The sequence below is a fragment of the Ziziphus jujuba genome, chromosome 2 (assembly GCF_031755915.1).
Source record: "Ziziphus jujuba cultivar Dongzao chromosome 2, ASM3175591v1".
NCBI lineage: Eukaryota > Viridiplantae > Streptophyta > Magnoliopsida > Rosales > Rhamnaceae > Ziziphus > Ziziphus jujuba.
Window position 1 is genome coordinate 11,927,500 of NC_083380.1, and position 17,632 is coordinate 11,945,131.

The window sequence follows — 17,632 nt, forward strand, 5'->3', positions numbered from 1 at the left end:
ACTCTCCAAGTAGGAACTCCTCAACCTTATATCCGATCAAGATCGGGGCCTTAAGACTCAAAAGAATCCACCCAAACGAGACTCGATGGTGTTGGTTTTTTTTGGTTTTTTGTTCACACTTAAAAAAAAAAAAGCTCATAATTACTAACATTTAACCCAAGCTCTAAATGAATTTTGTGATTGTCGAGGAGAAGATTCGGATGGTAGAAATAATAGAAGAATATCTGAGGTTGGAATGGTAAAGATGATAAATTTTATTTGAAAATTTTGAAACGATAAACGATGATGGATATTATTTGAAAATTTTGAAACGGTTAGAAATAATAGATTTTATTTGAGAATTTTGAAATGATAAAGTCTGTATAAAAAAAATAATACGAACGGAAAAAAAAATTATATTTTAAAACGAAAAAGTTGAAAGAAAGTTTTTTAAAATTATAATTTTTTTATATATGATAAAAAAATATCTACAACGTTCATTGAATAAGTTCAAATCTAATAACATTCATTTTTCCACATTTACCAATTTGGTAAGGTGAGATTTGACTATTGAATCTTTCTGTATATACATATATAATTACTTTTTGCTTTGGGTGGCAACACGGCGTATGCGGAGGGGAGAACAAACAAGCGCGTTTCTGACGTAAGAATAATACACGTGTTAATCAGGGAGTGGGATCGGTACGCCCGGAGAATATTGAATGCCTTTCTCCTTATTTTAAAACAATTCCACTGCAGCTCCTAGTATTCTCATTTAATTTATTTATAAAAAAAATCCACTTTTCAATATATTAAATATTAACTTCACATAATTAAATTGATAAAGTCTATATCAACAAAATTTAAATGTTAAATATGAATTTTATAATATAAAATTAATGGAAACGAAATAGATAAATAAACAAAATCTAAATATGAGTTTTATATAACACAATTTATAAATACAAACGAGATAAAAAGTCCACCATGAGTGGCACGGGCTCCTTTTTGATTTTGTACATAAATATATTATTTTTTTAATAATTTTTTCTATCTTTTATTGTTTTGTAAAATATTTTATTATATAACACGTATTTATATTATTTAAATATAAATTACGTATAAGAATGTACAGTTTTTTTTTTTTTGCTTTAATATAAATTAATTATAAGAATGTACGGTTACAAACATAACTTTGTTCCTGTTAAATTTGACAGATTTTGACAGTGATAGAGGGCTGTAATTAAATTATTCGAAAATATAAGGGCTAAAATTGATTTAAGCAAAATCTTGGGTAAGTGACCTGAGTCTTGGTTGGAAATATTCCTTTGAACTTTATTGAATGGGTGCGGCAGGCTCTTTGGTCCTTTAAAAGGTCAATCAACTGGCATTCCGGCAGCCAAGGTTTTTAACAGTAGAAATTGATTATCTTTGTCCATTTTTCAGATCGAGCCGTACGGAAAAAATGGAAAACGTACGCTTCGCTGGTGCTGCCGGCGTACTGGAAGCACTAACAAGGCGTGTTGTGGAATCGATGGTGGACGTTTTGGTCGTGGAGAAGAAAGTGAACTACCAGATGCTGGAGAAGGCGACGACTCTGTTGTCAATAACTGATGCAGTTATGAACGACGCTGAGAAGGAGCAGATCAGGAATCCAGATGTCAAGAATTGGATTTGTGAGGTCCAAGATGCAGAGTTTTGTGTACAAGATTGTTTGGAAATGATAGCATATGAAGCTTTGAGATGCAAAGTCCAAAGCAGCCAATCTGGTAATGTTTCAACCAAGGTACTTTCTTCTTCGGAATCATCTATTACTACTACTACTACTTTTGATGCCAAAATGTTAAATCTTCGCATCTGTCAAATCCATGACAAATTAGAGTCACTCGTGACACTCAAATCTTCTTTTGGTCTCAAAGAAGATGTTCAAAACAGACTTATGCAAAAACTATGTGCAACTGTGTTTTTGGAAGCTGTTCCTCAGAATTATTTCCACCAAAATATGCCACTAGATGTATTAGCTTCTGATGTTTATGGCAGAGAAACTGAGAAAGAGGATCTTATTAAGCTATTGCTATCTGATTATGATGATGATGATGATACTGTCAACAATATATCCGTCATCCCTATATGCGGCATAGGTGGGATTGGCAAGACCACCCTTGCTCAGCTGGTTTTTAACGATTCAAGGGTGAATAAACATTTTGACTTGAAAGCATGGGTGTCTGTATCAGAACAAGAATTTGATATCTTCAAATTTACCAAATCTATCTTAGAGACTGTTACTTGTAAACCCTGTTATTCCAAGGACCTAAATTTTCTCCAATTTAAACTACACGAGGAATTGATGGGGAAAAGGTTCTTGCTTGTCCTAGATGATATTTGGGATGGGAATTCCATCCATAAGGATTCCTTGAAGATTCATTTTGGATCTGTAAGGCATGGAAGTAAGATAGTTGTGACAACCCGAAGTAAGGATGTTGCGCATATGATTGGGGATGTTCCATCTTTTAATTTACAGATGTTATCATTTCAACATAGCTTCCAATTGTTTGCAAAGCATGCCTTTAACAAAGTTGATTCGGGCGCATTTTCACATCTACAGATCATTGGTAGAAAAATTGTTAAAAAGTGTGAATGTCTTCCTTTATCTGTAAAACTACTTGGTTGCCTTTTGAGATTCGACTTTCAGCTGGAAGCATGGGAAAGCATACTAAACAGCGATGAGTGGGATTTATACAATGGCATTTCAATCTCAGAATCTCAACATAGTTCACCAATCACAGAGCCAAAAGAAACCGTAGTTCCTCCTGCTCTTTGGTTGAGCTATCATTACCTGCCCAGACATCTTAAGAGATGTTTTGCTGTCTGTTCTATATTTCCCAAACATTATCAAGTGAAAAAGGAAACGCTAATCAAGATATGGATGGCACTGAGCCTTTTGCAACCCCAAAAGGATATGAGAATTGAAGAAGTTGGACACATTTACTTAAATCATCTTATGTCAAGGTCATTGCTTCAGCAATCAAGATCCAGTCAATTATCTGTCACCATGCATGACCTGTTGCACGACTTTGCTACATTAATTTCCAAAGAATATTACTTCAAGTTAGATGACCAAGTCTCACTTTCTCTTGTAAGCAAGATGCAGGGAAAAAACTCTGAGATTCAGAAGCCTAAGAGTTTCTCAAAAGCTAAGGTTTTGTTTGCCTCAACCGAAACGCCATGGAGGAAGGTAATTGGAAAAGTGTCGGTAAGCGAATTGGTACAGCATGAAGTATTGCCAAGACTAGAAAGTTTGAGAGTCTTGTCTTTAGTTTCTTGCCCTATCTTGTATTTGCCTTGTTCAGTTTGCAGTTTGAATAGTTTAAGATATTTGGACCTATCTTTTTCTTTGCTAAAGGAGGTACCCAATGCAATTTGCAGCTTGTACAATTTGGAGACATTGTTGCTGTCAAACTGTAGAAAGCTTTGTCGGTTGCCAAGTAACATGGCAAACCTAATCAACTTGCGCCATCTTGACATTAAAAAGACCCGTTTAACAGAAATGCCCATGCAGATGGGTAGATTAAAGAATCTGCAAACACTGAGTGACTTTGTTTTGGGAAACCAGAGTGGATCTGGCATTGAAGAGTTAAAAGAACTCCAGAATCTTCATGGAAAGCTTTGTATTTCAGGGCTTCAAAATATCAGTGATGTTGGAAAAGTTCTAGAGGCTAATTTAAAGGATAAAAAATTCCTTAGTGAGCTACATTTGAAATGGGATGATGATAGTTACACGTCAAACAAAGAAAGAGAAGTGCTTGATGGGCTGCAACCACTTGCAAACCTAAAGATATTGATCATCAAACGTTATGGTGGAAGGACGTTTCCAAATTGGTTGGGAAGTAATTTGCATTGTCATATGGTTTCTATTCGTCTCAAAGACTGTAAAAATTGCTATTCATTGCCACCATTCGGGCAACTGACCTATCTGAAAAAGCTTGATGTTGTTGGATTTGATTCGTTGACAACGATAGGTCGAGAGTTTTATTGTAATGGTTCCTCACTGATCAAGCCATTTAGGTGCCTAGAAAGTTTAAGTTTCTGTAGTATGTCAGAATGGCAAAATTGGTATTTAGTAGATGACTCAGAAGGTGGAGGTTTCCCTAATCTTCAACCTCTTTACTTGGAGGATTGTCCAAAGCTATCTGAGACCTTACCTTATGGTCTTCCATCGTTGAGGTCACTTCATATTTCAGGATGCCAACAGATTGTAGCTTTAACTCCCCACGATATGGAGATGCACGTTGCATATCCATCTCTTCAGACATTAGAAATATATCACTGTGCCAACCTGCAGTCCTTACCAGGAGGGTCTTGGCCCGCAAATTTAAAGTTGCTTGTAATTTCCCATTGCGAAAATTTAACTCCCCCAAATCATAAGGTCTTTCATGATCTCAAGTCTCTTGAAAAGTTATGCATTTCGTGGTGACACGATCTCTAGTGCTTGCCAAAAGCAAATGTGCCAGCTCAATTTTCTGATTCCCAGTATGTGTGGGTGTTGATGAGTGAAGATGGCTGGAGATTGCTTACGTTGCTCCAGCATGCTTCCACGGGGATTGAGATGCTGAGCATTCTTTGGATGTTTCCTATTCTCTTATTTCCTCTGGTAATTATTTTTTATGCATTTTCCGAGTAGTTTAATAATTGTTGTAAGCCTGAGCATGCTTAAGTCTTATGAACCATTGTATCTTTCATTTTTTATTTTCAAATATCACTTTGCATATCAATTTTTTGTTGGTTCTCCTAGGTTAATAAAAGTCTTCAATCTTCTCTCTCTCTCTCTCTCTCTCATAATACATGATTTGTAAGTTGCCATATGTGTACCTTAATATTTCTTGTTGCTCATTTTGTGAAAAATAGGGACATACAGAAAAAAGATTGTTGGCATAAGTGAAAAACAAATATGTAAATTTTGTTGAATAGAAAGTGAATAAAGAAAACTCCTTTCTGTCTTTGCCTTGGTGACACTAAAAAAGATGGTACCTTGATGATGCTAGATGTAATTATGTAACTATTGACAAACAATATTTGTTGATCTTGATTAATTTGCGAAGTTTCACGTTTGCATGGATGATGACCTAAAAATACAAAGTCATGGGATAGGAACTGTTTTAATTGACAATCTGTTCGGTGAATAAATTATGCAAGAAATTTTGTTCATAACAGGTTTGGCTCAAACATTGATATGCTTGGGGTAGTATAAATGAAGGCTATTTTGCCTTGTGTGGTGAAGATAAGTGCATTGTATATAATAAAGTGGAGGACAATAAATTATCTGGAGATTCTTTTTGCAATTCAAAATTAATTTCATAGAGTCTTATACAAAATAATTTTACCAATCTATTCTTGTTCGTTTTTATTTTCAATTAAGATAATGCTTTTTTTGTTTTCTAGAAACGAATCTGCCAGAGATGCAAGCAACGCTGAACCATGAATACAGGTTGGTTTGAGTGACATTACACATGTGCGTTGGCCAACAACGTCCTCTCTGCAGCTTAAATTCCCAGAGCAGTATCTTTAGAATCTCAAGCTCCTTCATAGACATCTGAGCTTGGCTAAGCGCCTCTATCGAATAAGGAATTCAAATCCATCAGCAGGAAAGACGCGAAGAAAGAAGCTGCCAAGCAGGAAGCTATCTTAGCTGCAGCAGCATCATAGATATCCATGGATGAGGAGGATCCGCTCAATGGCAACTATGGTGAGACGTCCTCTTGGAGCTCGAATAGATGAGTGAGGATGGAATTTGATGGACAAAGCTTAGATCACTTACATCTGGACTGAATGGCAAATCTGTACTGGATAAGCGAATGGGCAAAGGGAATCGAAGCTGTGGGGAAGAACATGGCCTTGTGGTTGTCTGATAGAAAAGTTTCACCGTGCAATATTGGCTGCTTGGTTACAGGAAAAGTGAAGAAAAAAGAAAAATTAATTGTATATTTTTAAATAATTTAAAAGATATTAAAAGGATAATTTAGAAAATTAAAATAATGGAAACTGTATTGAGTTATTTTGGTATTGCAACTAAAAATTTTCTAAATGATTTTATCCATGAAGATGATTGAATGCAAAATATTTTCGCTTGATTTTTAATTGGATAATGAGATGAAAAAGCCAGATTAAAAAAGACTGATAGAAGTTTGAAGAAGTGTTCTAAAAGAGAACCTGTCAAGCTATGATGTCTACAAGATTGATGCAAAAAATATTCGAATTAGAAAAGGGATTGGTGGATAAAATGAAATTAATTCAAGCGTGAATTATATGACTCCATATGTGAAATAAAAAAATTAAAGGAAAAAAAAAAAGTGAAAAGAATAATGAAATTAATATAACTATTGTTATTTTATTACATTAAAAAAAAAATGAGTAAATGTAAATTACAGAGACATCCCTTGCAACTTATAACTTTTTCAGAGACATCGTCTGTTTTCATTAATTACACATACTTCCCTTCTGTTTCTATCCCTTTTTTTTTTTTCCCTCTCTCTCTAATGCTCCAAAATTGAATAAAATAAATAAATAAGAAAAGAAAAAAATAAAAAAAAGAATATGAGTAGAGGACGAAGGAATGGAGGAGGAGAATAGAGATGATCAATCACAAGTGGTTCATGATATGAGTTGGTGCTGGCAACCACGACATTGTACTCCAACGGCAATAGTTGGAGCAAGTGAATGATAAAAGTCTTCGTCGATGACGTTATAACCATGCCATAGCCAGATTATCGGAGGTCTCTTTCATTTTTGTGGATACTGAAGAGCTGTAGTTTCAACCGTGTTAGCTTTAAATGAAATTGGCTTCCAAAGAGTTTACCTGAGGTCCATAGTAGAAAAGTTATGTTTAGAGGTTTAGTAATCTGTGTATTTACCTTTCTTGATATATACAACTTCATCCAGCCACGGATCGTTTTGATCCAGTAGTTTTCAGAGAAGGTACTCTGGGTTGATGATAAATGCTTTTTTTTTTTTTTTTTCTTTTTTTTCACTGATGCTGCCTTCACACTTTACCATAGCTTCTCAAACCACCATTGTAGGAGCTTTGAGTGCTCTTGTTATAAAGTAGCATCTTTAAATTTCCAGAGTATGTAATTCATTCTCTAGTTTGAAAGGAAAATTGTAGTTGGGAAAAGTTACTTAACAATGGAAGTTTCATAGTGGTAACTCACAGAGTGCTCTATAAGTATATTTATTCTAAATTTCTTATTTATTAATAAATAAAATTATATTTATTTTTATATTTGTTTATCTGTATTATTAGTAATGCTTTATAATTACCATGAAAATTTTATGATTATTAATATAACCTTAAATTTAATATATAATAATAATAATAATGAACAAGGTATGATAAATAATTAAAATTTGGGATCTTTAATTAATAAAAATTACTAGTAGAGTTCGTTAGGATTAAGAATGGAAAAATACTATCTCAATTATTAATGTCATGACACTAAAATAGAAGTGATTTATATGACGAGATTGTATAATACTGAACTAGATAAATATCAAATTTTTAATACTTTTTGTTATGCATAAAAGATTCACATTTATCAATTCAATAATCATATATGTGAGACGATATTAATATCAAATATCTAACAAACTCCTATCTATAGAATTGGATTTTTTGACTTATTTGAAAAGGTTTATAGCATATGATAAATTATAACCTTGTAGATTGGAGATATAATGAATTGTAGATAACAAGAAATAATAAATATGGATATGCAATTCATTTCTTCTAAACAAAAGTTAAAAAAATAGTTATCTTAAATGATAATCCAAATTTTGAAAAATAGAGTGCCTAATCAATTATCAAATTGAGAATTAATTGTTTATTATAAAATTATTGTAACTCAATGATAAATGAATAATTAAAGAAGTTAACAAATATTAGATCTAACTCCAATTATGAACTGTTTATAAAATATCGATTTATATGTAATGATTAAATTATTAGGCTATTCAATGGTTTTTTTGAGTAATTAATTTTGCAATTTACGAGTGCAATTTCAATTTTATTTTGATAGTAATGGAATTAAAAAATTAAATATATTAATTAAAAATTTTAATTAATCATTAAATTTATTATTAAATTTATTGAAGCTTGAATTATAGATTTATGTCATCTCATAAAAACTCTATTAAGCGTAGAGACCATAAAAGGATACTATGATTGATTGAGAATTTTTGTATTTTAAATGAATAGAGGATTTTAATTCTTTTCACATATTAATTTTAAGTTTAAACACCGTTTGTTTCCATCAGGAGACAGGTGGGAAGGGCGTTAAGTGCAACAAAAAATAATTATAAAAAACTTTATAAACAGAGAAACCACTTTATTTGAAGGCAATTTGTGATGTACTAATAAAATATATATATAGCCAGCTATACCCCGAACCGACCCACACAACCAAATCAAGTAAAAATTTATGTTTGTTTGTAGCTAACAAAGGATAAAACTTGTGACTTTGGCTTGTGACTTAGGCGAATTAAAGAAGTAAGCCTATCGCTGGGCTATATGGGTTTTTGTAAATCTTGCGGCTAGTAATTTATTCATGTTTTCAAAATACAAAAAGTAAAATATGCACTTATCTCACGCCAATAAAGTGAGGATTTCAACTTCTGTTGGCCTATATATTAACCACTAGGTTCACTTTTACAAAATCATTGAGTCCATCTGACGGGCTTTTTTACAAGCCAAATCAAAATGTTTAAAACTTATATATTGTGAATGCCAGTTTGGTTCAGTATATTATTTGGGTTGGGTTGGAGTGATTTGGATTTAATACAATTTTTATTTTATATGAATTTTAATTTTGTAGATCCAAAAATGTCGAGTTGAATTGGAATTGTTATAAAAACCGAGCAATCCAACCAGTGAACAGGCCTAAATTCGTCAACCTGATTTTATACTGGAAATTACAATTTGTACTGAGAAACCATTTTTGTGGTTAATAAATAAATCTTGTCCTCTTTCTAATATCAAGTTTTGGATACAGCAAAAATACTTAGGTGATGGAGCAGCCATTGAATATATGCTGTATCAGTACTTGAGGTAAATTTGCTTTACTCTTTCTATTTTAAGGTAAATATTATTTTCCTTTTCTTTATTTTTGTTATTTCATATCTAAAACCTATTTTCCATCAGTGCTAAAAGAAAATGAAATTTTCAGGTCAAAGGCTTATCTTATCGCAAAAAAACTTTTGATACTTCCATAATTTATACTCCCTCTTCTAGTTTAATGTTAACCCATCATGTATATAGGACTTATATAGTGGGATTTTTAATGTATCAGAAGAGGGAGTACATACTTCGGTTGTATTGAAAATTTTTTCCATAGAAAGGATGGTATTGTTCCTTTGCTAAGCATGAAAAATTAATGATTTAACCAAGGATCAGTTTTAAAGCTAAAAGGGAACCAAAGATCATCATACTTTGTAAATGGGTGGGGAAATAATTCAACGATGGCACTGGGTGATTAAACCAGGGGTTATAAAAATGATATGTGTAGCACAGGGTGAGCCACCAGATCAAAAAGGGATTATGAAAAGATAAGCTAAGAGGCTTGCTTAAACAGTAAAACTTGTTCAGTTCATATGTATCAAGCACTCTAATACACACCTTCGGATTTATTTTTATTAACATTTGGTAAAAAAATTTATGTCAAATTAAAGAATATTTTTAGAATTTACATTACAAGTAGGGAAAGTAAAAATAATCGTGCCAAAAGAACCTGTATTACTTTATTTTATTTTTTGTATTTTTTCACATGGATCTACTTCCGCAGTTCATCATGGGCTTTTCCTTTTTTTTTTAAGTTCTTTGGGCCTATTATGGTCCAATTAGTTTTGGGTTATTTAAATTTCTGACACAAGAAGTATTATTAAGGGTTTTTTTTTGAAAAGTAACTATTTTCTTATTCAATTGTTGAAATATAGTAATCTTTTTTTAAAAAAAACTAGCCAATTTTTATTTCATCCCGATTAAAATATTTTTTGTTTTGTTTTTTTTTCTTTTTTTTTTCTCTATTTTTCCCTTTTCCCTTCCAAAACACATTCTAGGGTTCCCCCCCTCCCCCCCCTTCTACTTTTCCCCTTTCCCATCCAAAACACATTATTTTTTTTTTTCTCTATTTTCCCTTTCTCTTTCAGAAATACCATCGTTGTTGCCACTTCAACCATATTCTAAGGTTGTTTTTCTCTACTTTCCCCCTTTCCATCCAAAACTCATTCTTTTTTTTTTTTTTTTTCCTTTCCCTTTCGAAGAATAATAGTCTTTGGTAGCCACTTCGACCCTTTCATCATTGCCATTTGCCGGTGTCATCCTCGCACCTCCATCGTCCCACCAAGAGCTAGAGGCAATTGCGATTGAGAGTGAGAGCCACCACGCAGAGCATTCTCACACCACCATTGGCCCTACTCTGACCTCCCGTTCGCCAATATCGTTCTCCACCATCATCCTCCCACCAAGAGCCAATAGCAATCTTCGTCCTCGCCGTCCCTTTGTCCCTCGTAATCCTTGTAGGTCTTTGTTTATTCATTGTCATCATTTTATTTAATAATTCATTAAGCTCTGCTTCGATTCCTTCGTATTTCTAGTGCATTTCATTTGCTTACTAAAAGGTAGGATTCTTATGTGGTTTATTGGATTTTGTTTTATTATTTACTTATTTATTTATTTTCTCATAGTTGTTATTGTTTAAAAATTTTAGAGTGTTTTTGCCCTCGTGGAATAGAGGATCATTATTACATTGTTGCAATTGGTATTTTGTTTTGGTCACTAAAATGATCATAATGTTCTGGAAGTTATGTTGAAGCTCTTGGTTTTGGGCCTTTTTATATTCAATGGGATAGTAATAGATATTGTATATAATTGTTTTTTTTGGGGGGGGGGGGGGGGGGGGTGTGTTTGTGGTGGGGAAGCCATTCTAAAATGGCTTTATATTTTGATGTGTTACCTCCAACCTATCCAAGTTTATTTTTTTATTTTTGTGTTTCACATCTGTATGAACATGTCCATTAGAAGTTTGAACAAACTAGAAGCAATTCCAATCTTTTTTTTTGTTTTTTTTTACGAGTCAATTTGTCGCTGTGCTTCGACTTTGCAATTACTTTTTCACATTTTTTATACACTATTTTTTTTATATTATATATTACACTATTTAAATCAAGTTAGCCATAGGATTTCATGATAGCAAACAGCTTTTTAATTTATGCAGATTTAAGATTTCATATTCAAATTTTGCTTTTCAGAATGCATTTGTAAATATGTATGTAGCTGGCCATTTAAATTGCAAAAAGCCATAGTTATCATTGATTGTGTCTTTTTAAAAAAATCCAATGTACTCTGTATGCTAACATATAAAATGTATCTTTACTAAGTCATGGTAGGTCCTTATTTCCTTGCAAAATATACTTTTGTTGCTTTGGAATAAGTTGGCTTATAGAGAAGGGGATGAAAAGCATTTGAGTTGATTGCTGATAACAAATATAGATGAACTGTTATGGGTGCATTTCATGTACACATGGTGATCAGTATATGACTTTTTGTTGCCGACTTGTATATTAGTTGCTTCGTATGGTGATTGCTTTCATGGTTTTCTTTTTATCATGAATGATATTTTGGTTATATGCCTCCGCAATATGTGATTTTATTTACACTGTAGAGCATAAGTACCATCATAAGCTATATTGGCTGCAAGATTTGTAAGTATGTCTTTATCAAACCCTATAGTTCTTTGAGAAGCTGATGTTCTATTATGGACAAAGTTTATAACAATGCATGCTATGAGTGATCGCAAGTGTATATCTGATGTTTCATAAATCCTGGATTTTCACATATCTTTTGGAGTGTATAAGAAGAGAACTCTAATTTATGTGTGCAAGTTCTGCTTATTTTTTGGTTTTAATTTTATACATAATTCTTAATAAAATGATTTCGAGTAGTTTTGCATGTATTCTTCCTTTTTGCATGTATTAAAGATTCTTTCAACCTAATATATGGTATCCTTCCTTTATATATTTGTTTTTCCTCATGTAGATGTACAACATCTTGGCCCTCCAAATCTCCTCCGTTTTGAAGTCATGAGTTCTAATTTTGATAGATATAGCCTGAAGATTGAAGTTGAAATTCTTGAAGTTTGGAGATGTGGGAAATTGGGTTTGGAAGTGGTATTGTAGAAGATGATGATGTGGCCATAGTCATGATATGGTATTTCATGTGGTGTGCTAAGGTGTCTCAGGACATGGAAATTGTGTGTCTTATATTTTGGCTACGTATTTATTTATTAGTAATATTTTTAGGCATTTTCAAATAGTATTTAATACCATTATTTTTTATTCCCTATGGTAAGGAGCAATTATAAGTGACTCGAGAGATGAGTGCTACATGGACACTGCTTAGGCGTGGCAAAAACTATGAGTGAGATTTTTATTAGCAAAAAATATTTATTTAAACTATTATTGTTAAACTAAATTGGCCAGATCAATTATTTATATTAGCATATTAAGTATAATGGTACTCTCAGTATTTTATTTGATTTTTGCGAAATCTGAGATTTATAATTTTTTTGGAAAATTATTATATAAATTGAACACTTTAAACATGTTATTTTTGACCATTTATTGCATATGATGATTTCTGGATGTGTGGTTTTGAAAATTTATTATATATGTTATGCCGCTTGTGATGTTGGATATTATGGTTCATATTGGATGCTAATACTATGTAATTATTGATATTGGATATTGATTTGACATGTTTGAATATTGGATTCTTATATAATTAGGATTATGGTGGCTCAAGGGCTAGGCGTACTAATTTGGTTTGGCCAATCAAGGAATAAAAGTAGGAAAGCAGATTGGATATAGGACAATACATGGTACATGTTGAAGCTTGCTCTGCCGGGTTCTGTTTGGTATGGAGATGTCTTTGCCAAGTATAAAGAAATTTTCATATGATGTTGAAGTCATTTGTTAGTTTGCTCTTATGTATAGATAATGATGTGTTTTGATGTAAGGAAAACTAATTTACCTTATAGAAAATGTGCCATGTTTATTTATTAGAATTCTATTATGCACAAACTTCTTACAACTACCTCAATTGTAGCTTCTGTAAATTTTTCCGTTTGTCGGAAATTTTTCCTCAAGTGGAAACATTTTCCTCCTGTCGGAAACATTTTCCTTCTGTCGAAAATTAATTTCCTCCAGTTGGAAAATCAAGTTCCAATATATGAGTAAATTAATATTAAGGTGAAAAAAGGAGAGTGGAGACAAAATACGTCATGAACCTAATGAATGGAAGTCCAATGGATTTAAATGTAAAGATAATGATGAGTTTTGATGTAAAAGATATCTAATTAACTGTTTATAAAATGTGACATGTTTATTAGAATTTCATTTTGCACAAACCCCTTATATGTAGCTTAATTCAAGCTTTTGGATAATTTTCCGCCTATCAGAAATTTTTTCCTCCAAGAGGAAATTATTTTCCTCCTGCCGAAAAGCATTTCCTTCTGTTGGAAAGTGTTGGAAAATATTTACTCCTGTCGAAAACTAATTTCCTCCACTTAGAAAATAAATTTCTAATACATTATTTAAATTAATATTGGGGTAAAAAAAATTGAGAGTGGAGACAAATATTATATAAGATGAATATGGATTTAACAAAAAATGTATTGACTTTTAAAATCAATAAGCAATTAGAAGAAAAGAAAAAATGATATATATTTAGTTTTTTTTTAACAAAAAATGTATTGACTTTTAAAATCAATAAGCAATTAGAAGAAAAGAAAAAATGATATATATTTAGTTTTTTTTTTTAAAAAAATCATTTGAACATTTCATAAAATTAGATGTAAACTAAAGATTCAAAATCAACTCCAGAATGCCTCTTTTCATTTGGGATTAAATTGTTAAAAAAAAAAATTTGCTAAATACATATTACACCATTATCACAACATAAACAAATCATTACCATCAAATAGAAAATATAATATCCAAGATATAAAATAATTATCAAAAGATATTAAACCATAACATTAAATTAAAACTTCCTAATTCAAAGTATAAGATAATGAATTCATACATCTCTGCCTATAATGTCCAACATCACTGCATCGGCTACATCTACGTCTAATAACATTTTCACCTTGAGATGGTATGCGTTGCATCCTTGGCCTACCGGCTTGCCTACGTGTCCATCTCGGTGGAAGAACAATACGACTTGACACGTTATCCAGAGTATGCCACTGTTTTTCATCTAACACAGGGTAAATGGACTCAGCATAAGCTACACAATATGCATCCGTGGTGTAGTAATGAGAATACATGCCATAAGGAGTAATTTTGCATTTTCCACAAGCAGCAATACAATGATTACAAGGAATAATTGGTGGTCATGATAGTGTACATTCTACATGGAGAAAGAGAACGTGGCCACCTTGTAGGATCACATGATCGGATATATTGGGCAGTCCTACTGTCTTTTGCCTCAATTTGCCCCATATAAAACTCAAAATTTTCAACCAAACATGCATTAGCTACGAGCATGAAACATTGTATTATAGTTGCATCTTTCGCATGTCCATTTGCTTTAATATTTCTGTTTATGTGGTACGTGCACAGCCCATGGTATGTATTGGAAAAAACTTTGCGTATTGCCTTTTCAATAGCAAGGTGTCTATCATTTATAAACACCAAATCTGAAAAATCTCCAATGGCATCCTTGAGGTTTTGGAAAAATCATGTATATGCTTGCTTGTTCTCTCCATCTTTAATGAATAACACTAAACTAAATCAATAAATATATAAAAATTTGAATAATACTAAACAAACATATTAACTGTGTTAAAAAAATCAATTCTATTTTTTTTTGGGGCCAAATATAGCGTTTTCTTACTGGCAGAAATTAGCGGAAAACTGGAGAAAAACTAGCAGAAAATTAGCGAAAAACTTACGAAAATTGACAAGCTGGAGGAAAATGGCGGAAGTTCATCTTTTTCGCCAATTTTCCTCCGTTTTTACTGTTTTTCATGATTTTTCAATTTTACATAATTTTTTCCCCATTTTCAAACCATATGTCACCTAAGTATCTTTAAACTCACATATAACATCTCATAAACTAATTTATTACATATTCATATTAAATAAATCTTAAAAATTACAAAACTAACTAAAAATACAAGAAAAAAGAGAAAAAAATACATACTCATATTTCCTCAGTTTCATCTAATAAGAAAAAAGAAAAATTTTTTACTTGAGTTTAGTTTTAGCAATGAAAAAAATACAAGAAAAAGAGAGTGAGAACAGATGAGATGCAAAGAGTGTTTGCGGCCTGTTAGAGAATGTCTTGCATAAAACATGAACGAGTGTTTAGAGGAAAAAGGAAAGGATAAAAAAAAAACATATTGCATAATTTTCAATTTGGTTAAGGGTATTTTTGTCTCAAATTGGCTAGTTTTTTTTTTAAAAAAAAAATTTGCTATTCTCCAAAAAATGATTTACAAAGTGGCTATTTTTCCAAAAAAAAACCTATTATTAATTCATTCATAAAATATAATACATAAAATAAAAAAAGAAGTATTATTTGTAAGAAGGGAAGTTGTATATATATATATATATATATATATATATTTTTTTTTTTCCGTTTGTAGAAGTTCTATATATACATCTATATTTCTTTATTGCTTTCATATAACACTTTTTTTCCTTCTAAACTATCTAATGAGAGAAAAATTTACATTTTTTTTTTAACAAAATTGTGTGCATATAAATGCATGTATCCCACTGGATCATGGATGTGCATCCCCCAACACCGCCGCCCCCCCCCTCCCCCCCCCCCCTCTCTCTCTCTCTCTCTCTATATATATATATATATATATATATATGTATATATTATTTTTATTTTATTATTGAAGATGGGGAGAATTAGAATTTTTAGAATTATTATTTTGTGAGGAAATAATAGTTTTACTTAATTGTCATCTCATAAACCACTATGCCTATATTTTGTCTTTAAGGCACAATAGTCTAATAAGATATGATAACCATACAAGAAAAATTCTCATGTTAAGTAAGTTGTTAGTCATCTAGCTTGTTAAATTTACCATTGATTTTAAAAGTTAAGCTATTAAAAAGTGAATTTAATATATAATTTAAGTGTCTAGGATTTCTTTTACTTTGATATTATATGTTTTACTAAATCGTCATCTCATAAACCACTATGCCTTTATTTTGTCTTTAAGACACAATAGTCTAATAAGATATGGTAACCATCATGCTAAGTAGGTCGGTAGTCTTTTAACTTGTTAAATTTACCACTGATTTTAAAAGTTAAAACTATTATAAAGTGAATTTGATATATAACCTTAGTGTCTAGGATTTTACTATAATATTATATTAAATTATCACCAATTTTAAAAATTTAAATTATTATTAAGTGAACTTGATATGTATATCAAACTATGACAACATATCAAATAAAATTATGAAAAATTTTTATTTAAACCTCTTTAATTTTGTCTTAATTATAGTTAAATTCACATTTATAAAAAATTATACTGGAAGTTTATCTATAAGTTTTATTATTTAATTTTTCTAATTAAAAATGATAAGTATAATAATAGTAATATTGAAAAGGTTTAAATGAAATTTATCCTAAAATTATAAAAGTTGGTCAACTATAATAAATGCTTTAAACGAAATCGATATGCCATGGCTAAACTACTCTAGTCTAGTCTAATCCGATCAACCGGGGGCCGCTTAATTTTGTCTCGGTGGATAAGGTAAATTAAATTATACGTGGCCTAGTTGTATGCAACCAGCAGTCTTTAACATAAACAAAAGGGGTTGGATATAGAAAAAGACTTAATTGTATTGTACCATCACGTGACTTTGATGTGGTCTAGATTAATTGAGTGCATGGTTTTTCACGTGGATAAACTAAAATTGAAATTAGAGGAAGGAATAAGGAAAAAGGAAGGTTATTTTGGCTTATTAATAAGACCTCTTCTCTTGCTGCAAAGAGACGTGCTTGGTGCTGTGAGTTATATTAGCTATTTATAACGATTAGCTAACTAGACCGCAAATCTAATTCTCAAGGAAGAGAAAAATACTACTCTTGTTCAACCTAAGGTTGGTACTTGCATTTAATTTTATGCATTATCTGTTAGTTTAGATGTCTAATGCTCAATTACATATAAGTTGGATAATATTTCACACAAATTATATGTAATCAAGCACCAAACTCCCAAATAAAAAATTTCTATATATGTCTATAAAGTTTAAATAAAGTTCACTTATTTTATTAAAGTAAGGTTCACCACCATTGATGATTATTAAAACGAAATGAATTTTATTTTTTAATTGAAAATTCAATAGTTATCAAAAGGAAGCTTTAATTTAATAAAATAAAATAGATCTTATTTGAACGCGATTGTATATATATATATATATATATTATATAGAAATGATTTATTAAGAGATTTATGGAGAGAAAATTGTGAGCGACAATATTAATAGTCATCAAATCTTCATAATTTTTGTGATCTAATGATTGTGGATGATTGTTTTTTTTCTCATATATACTGTTTTGATATGGTAAGGGATTTAT

General features: G+C 31.3%; 1 protein-coding gene across 2 annotated transcripts; it reads left to right on the top strand.

Moving 5' to 3' along the window:
- The first annotated feature begins 1,294 nt into the window (after window positions 1-1,294).
- Window positions 1,295-6,079, top strand: LOC132800828 (putative disease resistance RPP13-like protein 1). 2 transcript variants are annotated; one of them, XM_060815173.1, is made up of 2 exons: window positions 1,295-3,214; window positions 3,406-3,593. In XM_060815173.1, exons 1-2 carry the CDS (start codon window positions 1,445-1,447, stop codon window positions 3,442-3,444), a joined length of 1,809 nt encoding a protein of 602 aa, XP_060671156.1. In that variant the 5' UTR covers window positions 1,295-1,444; the 3' UTR covers window positions 3,445-3,593. The 2 variants fall into 2 exon arrangements, with proteins under 2 accessions (XP_060671156.1, XP_060671155.1); XM_060815172.1 differs by adding an exon at window positions 5,419-6,079 and having other exon boundaries at window positions 1,296-4,630.
- The last annotated feature ends 11,553 nt before the right edge of the window (window positions 6,080-17,632 follow it).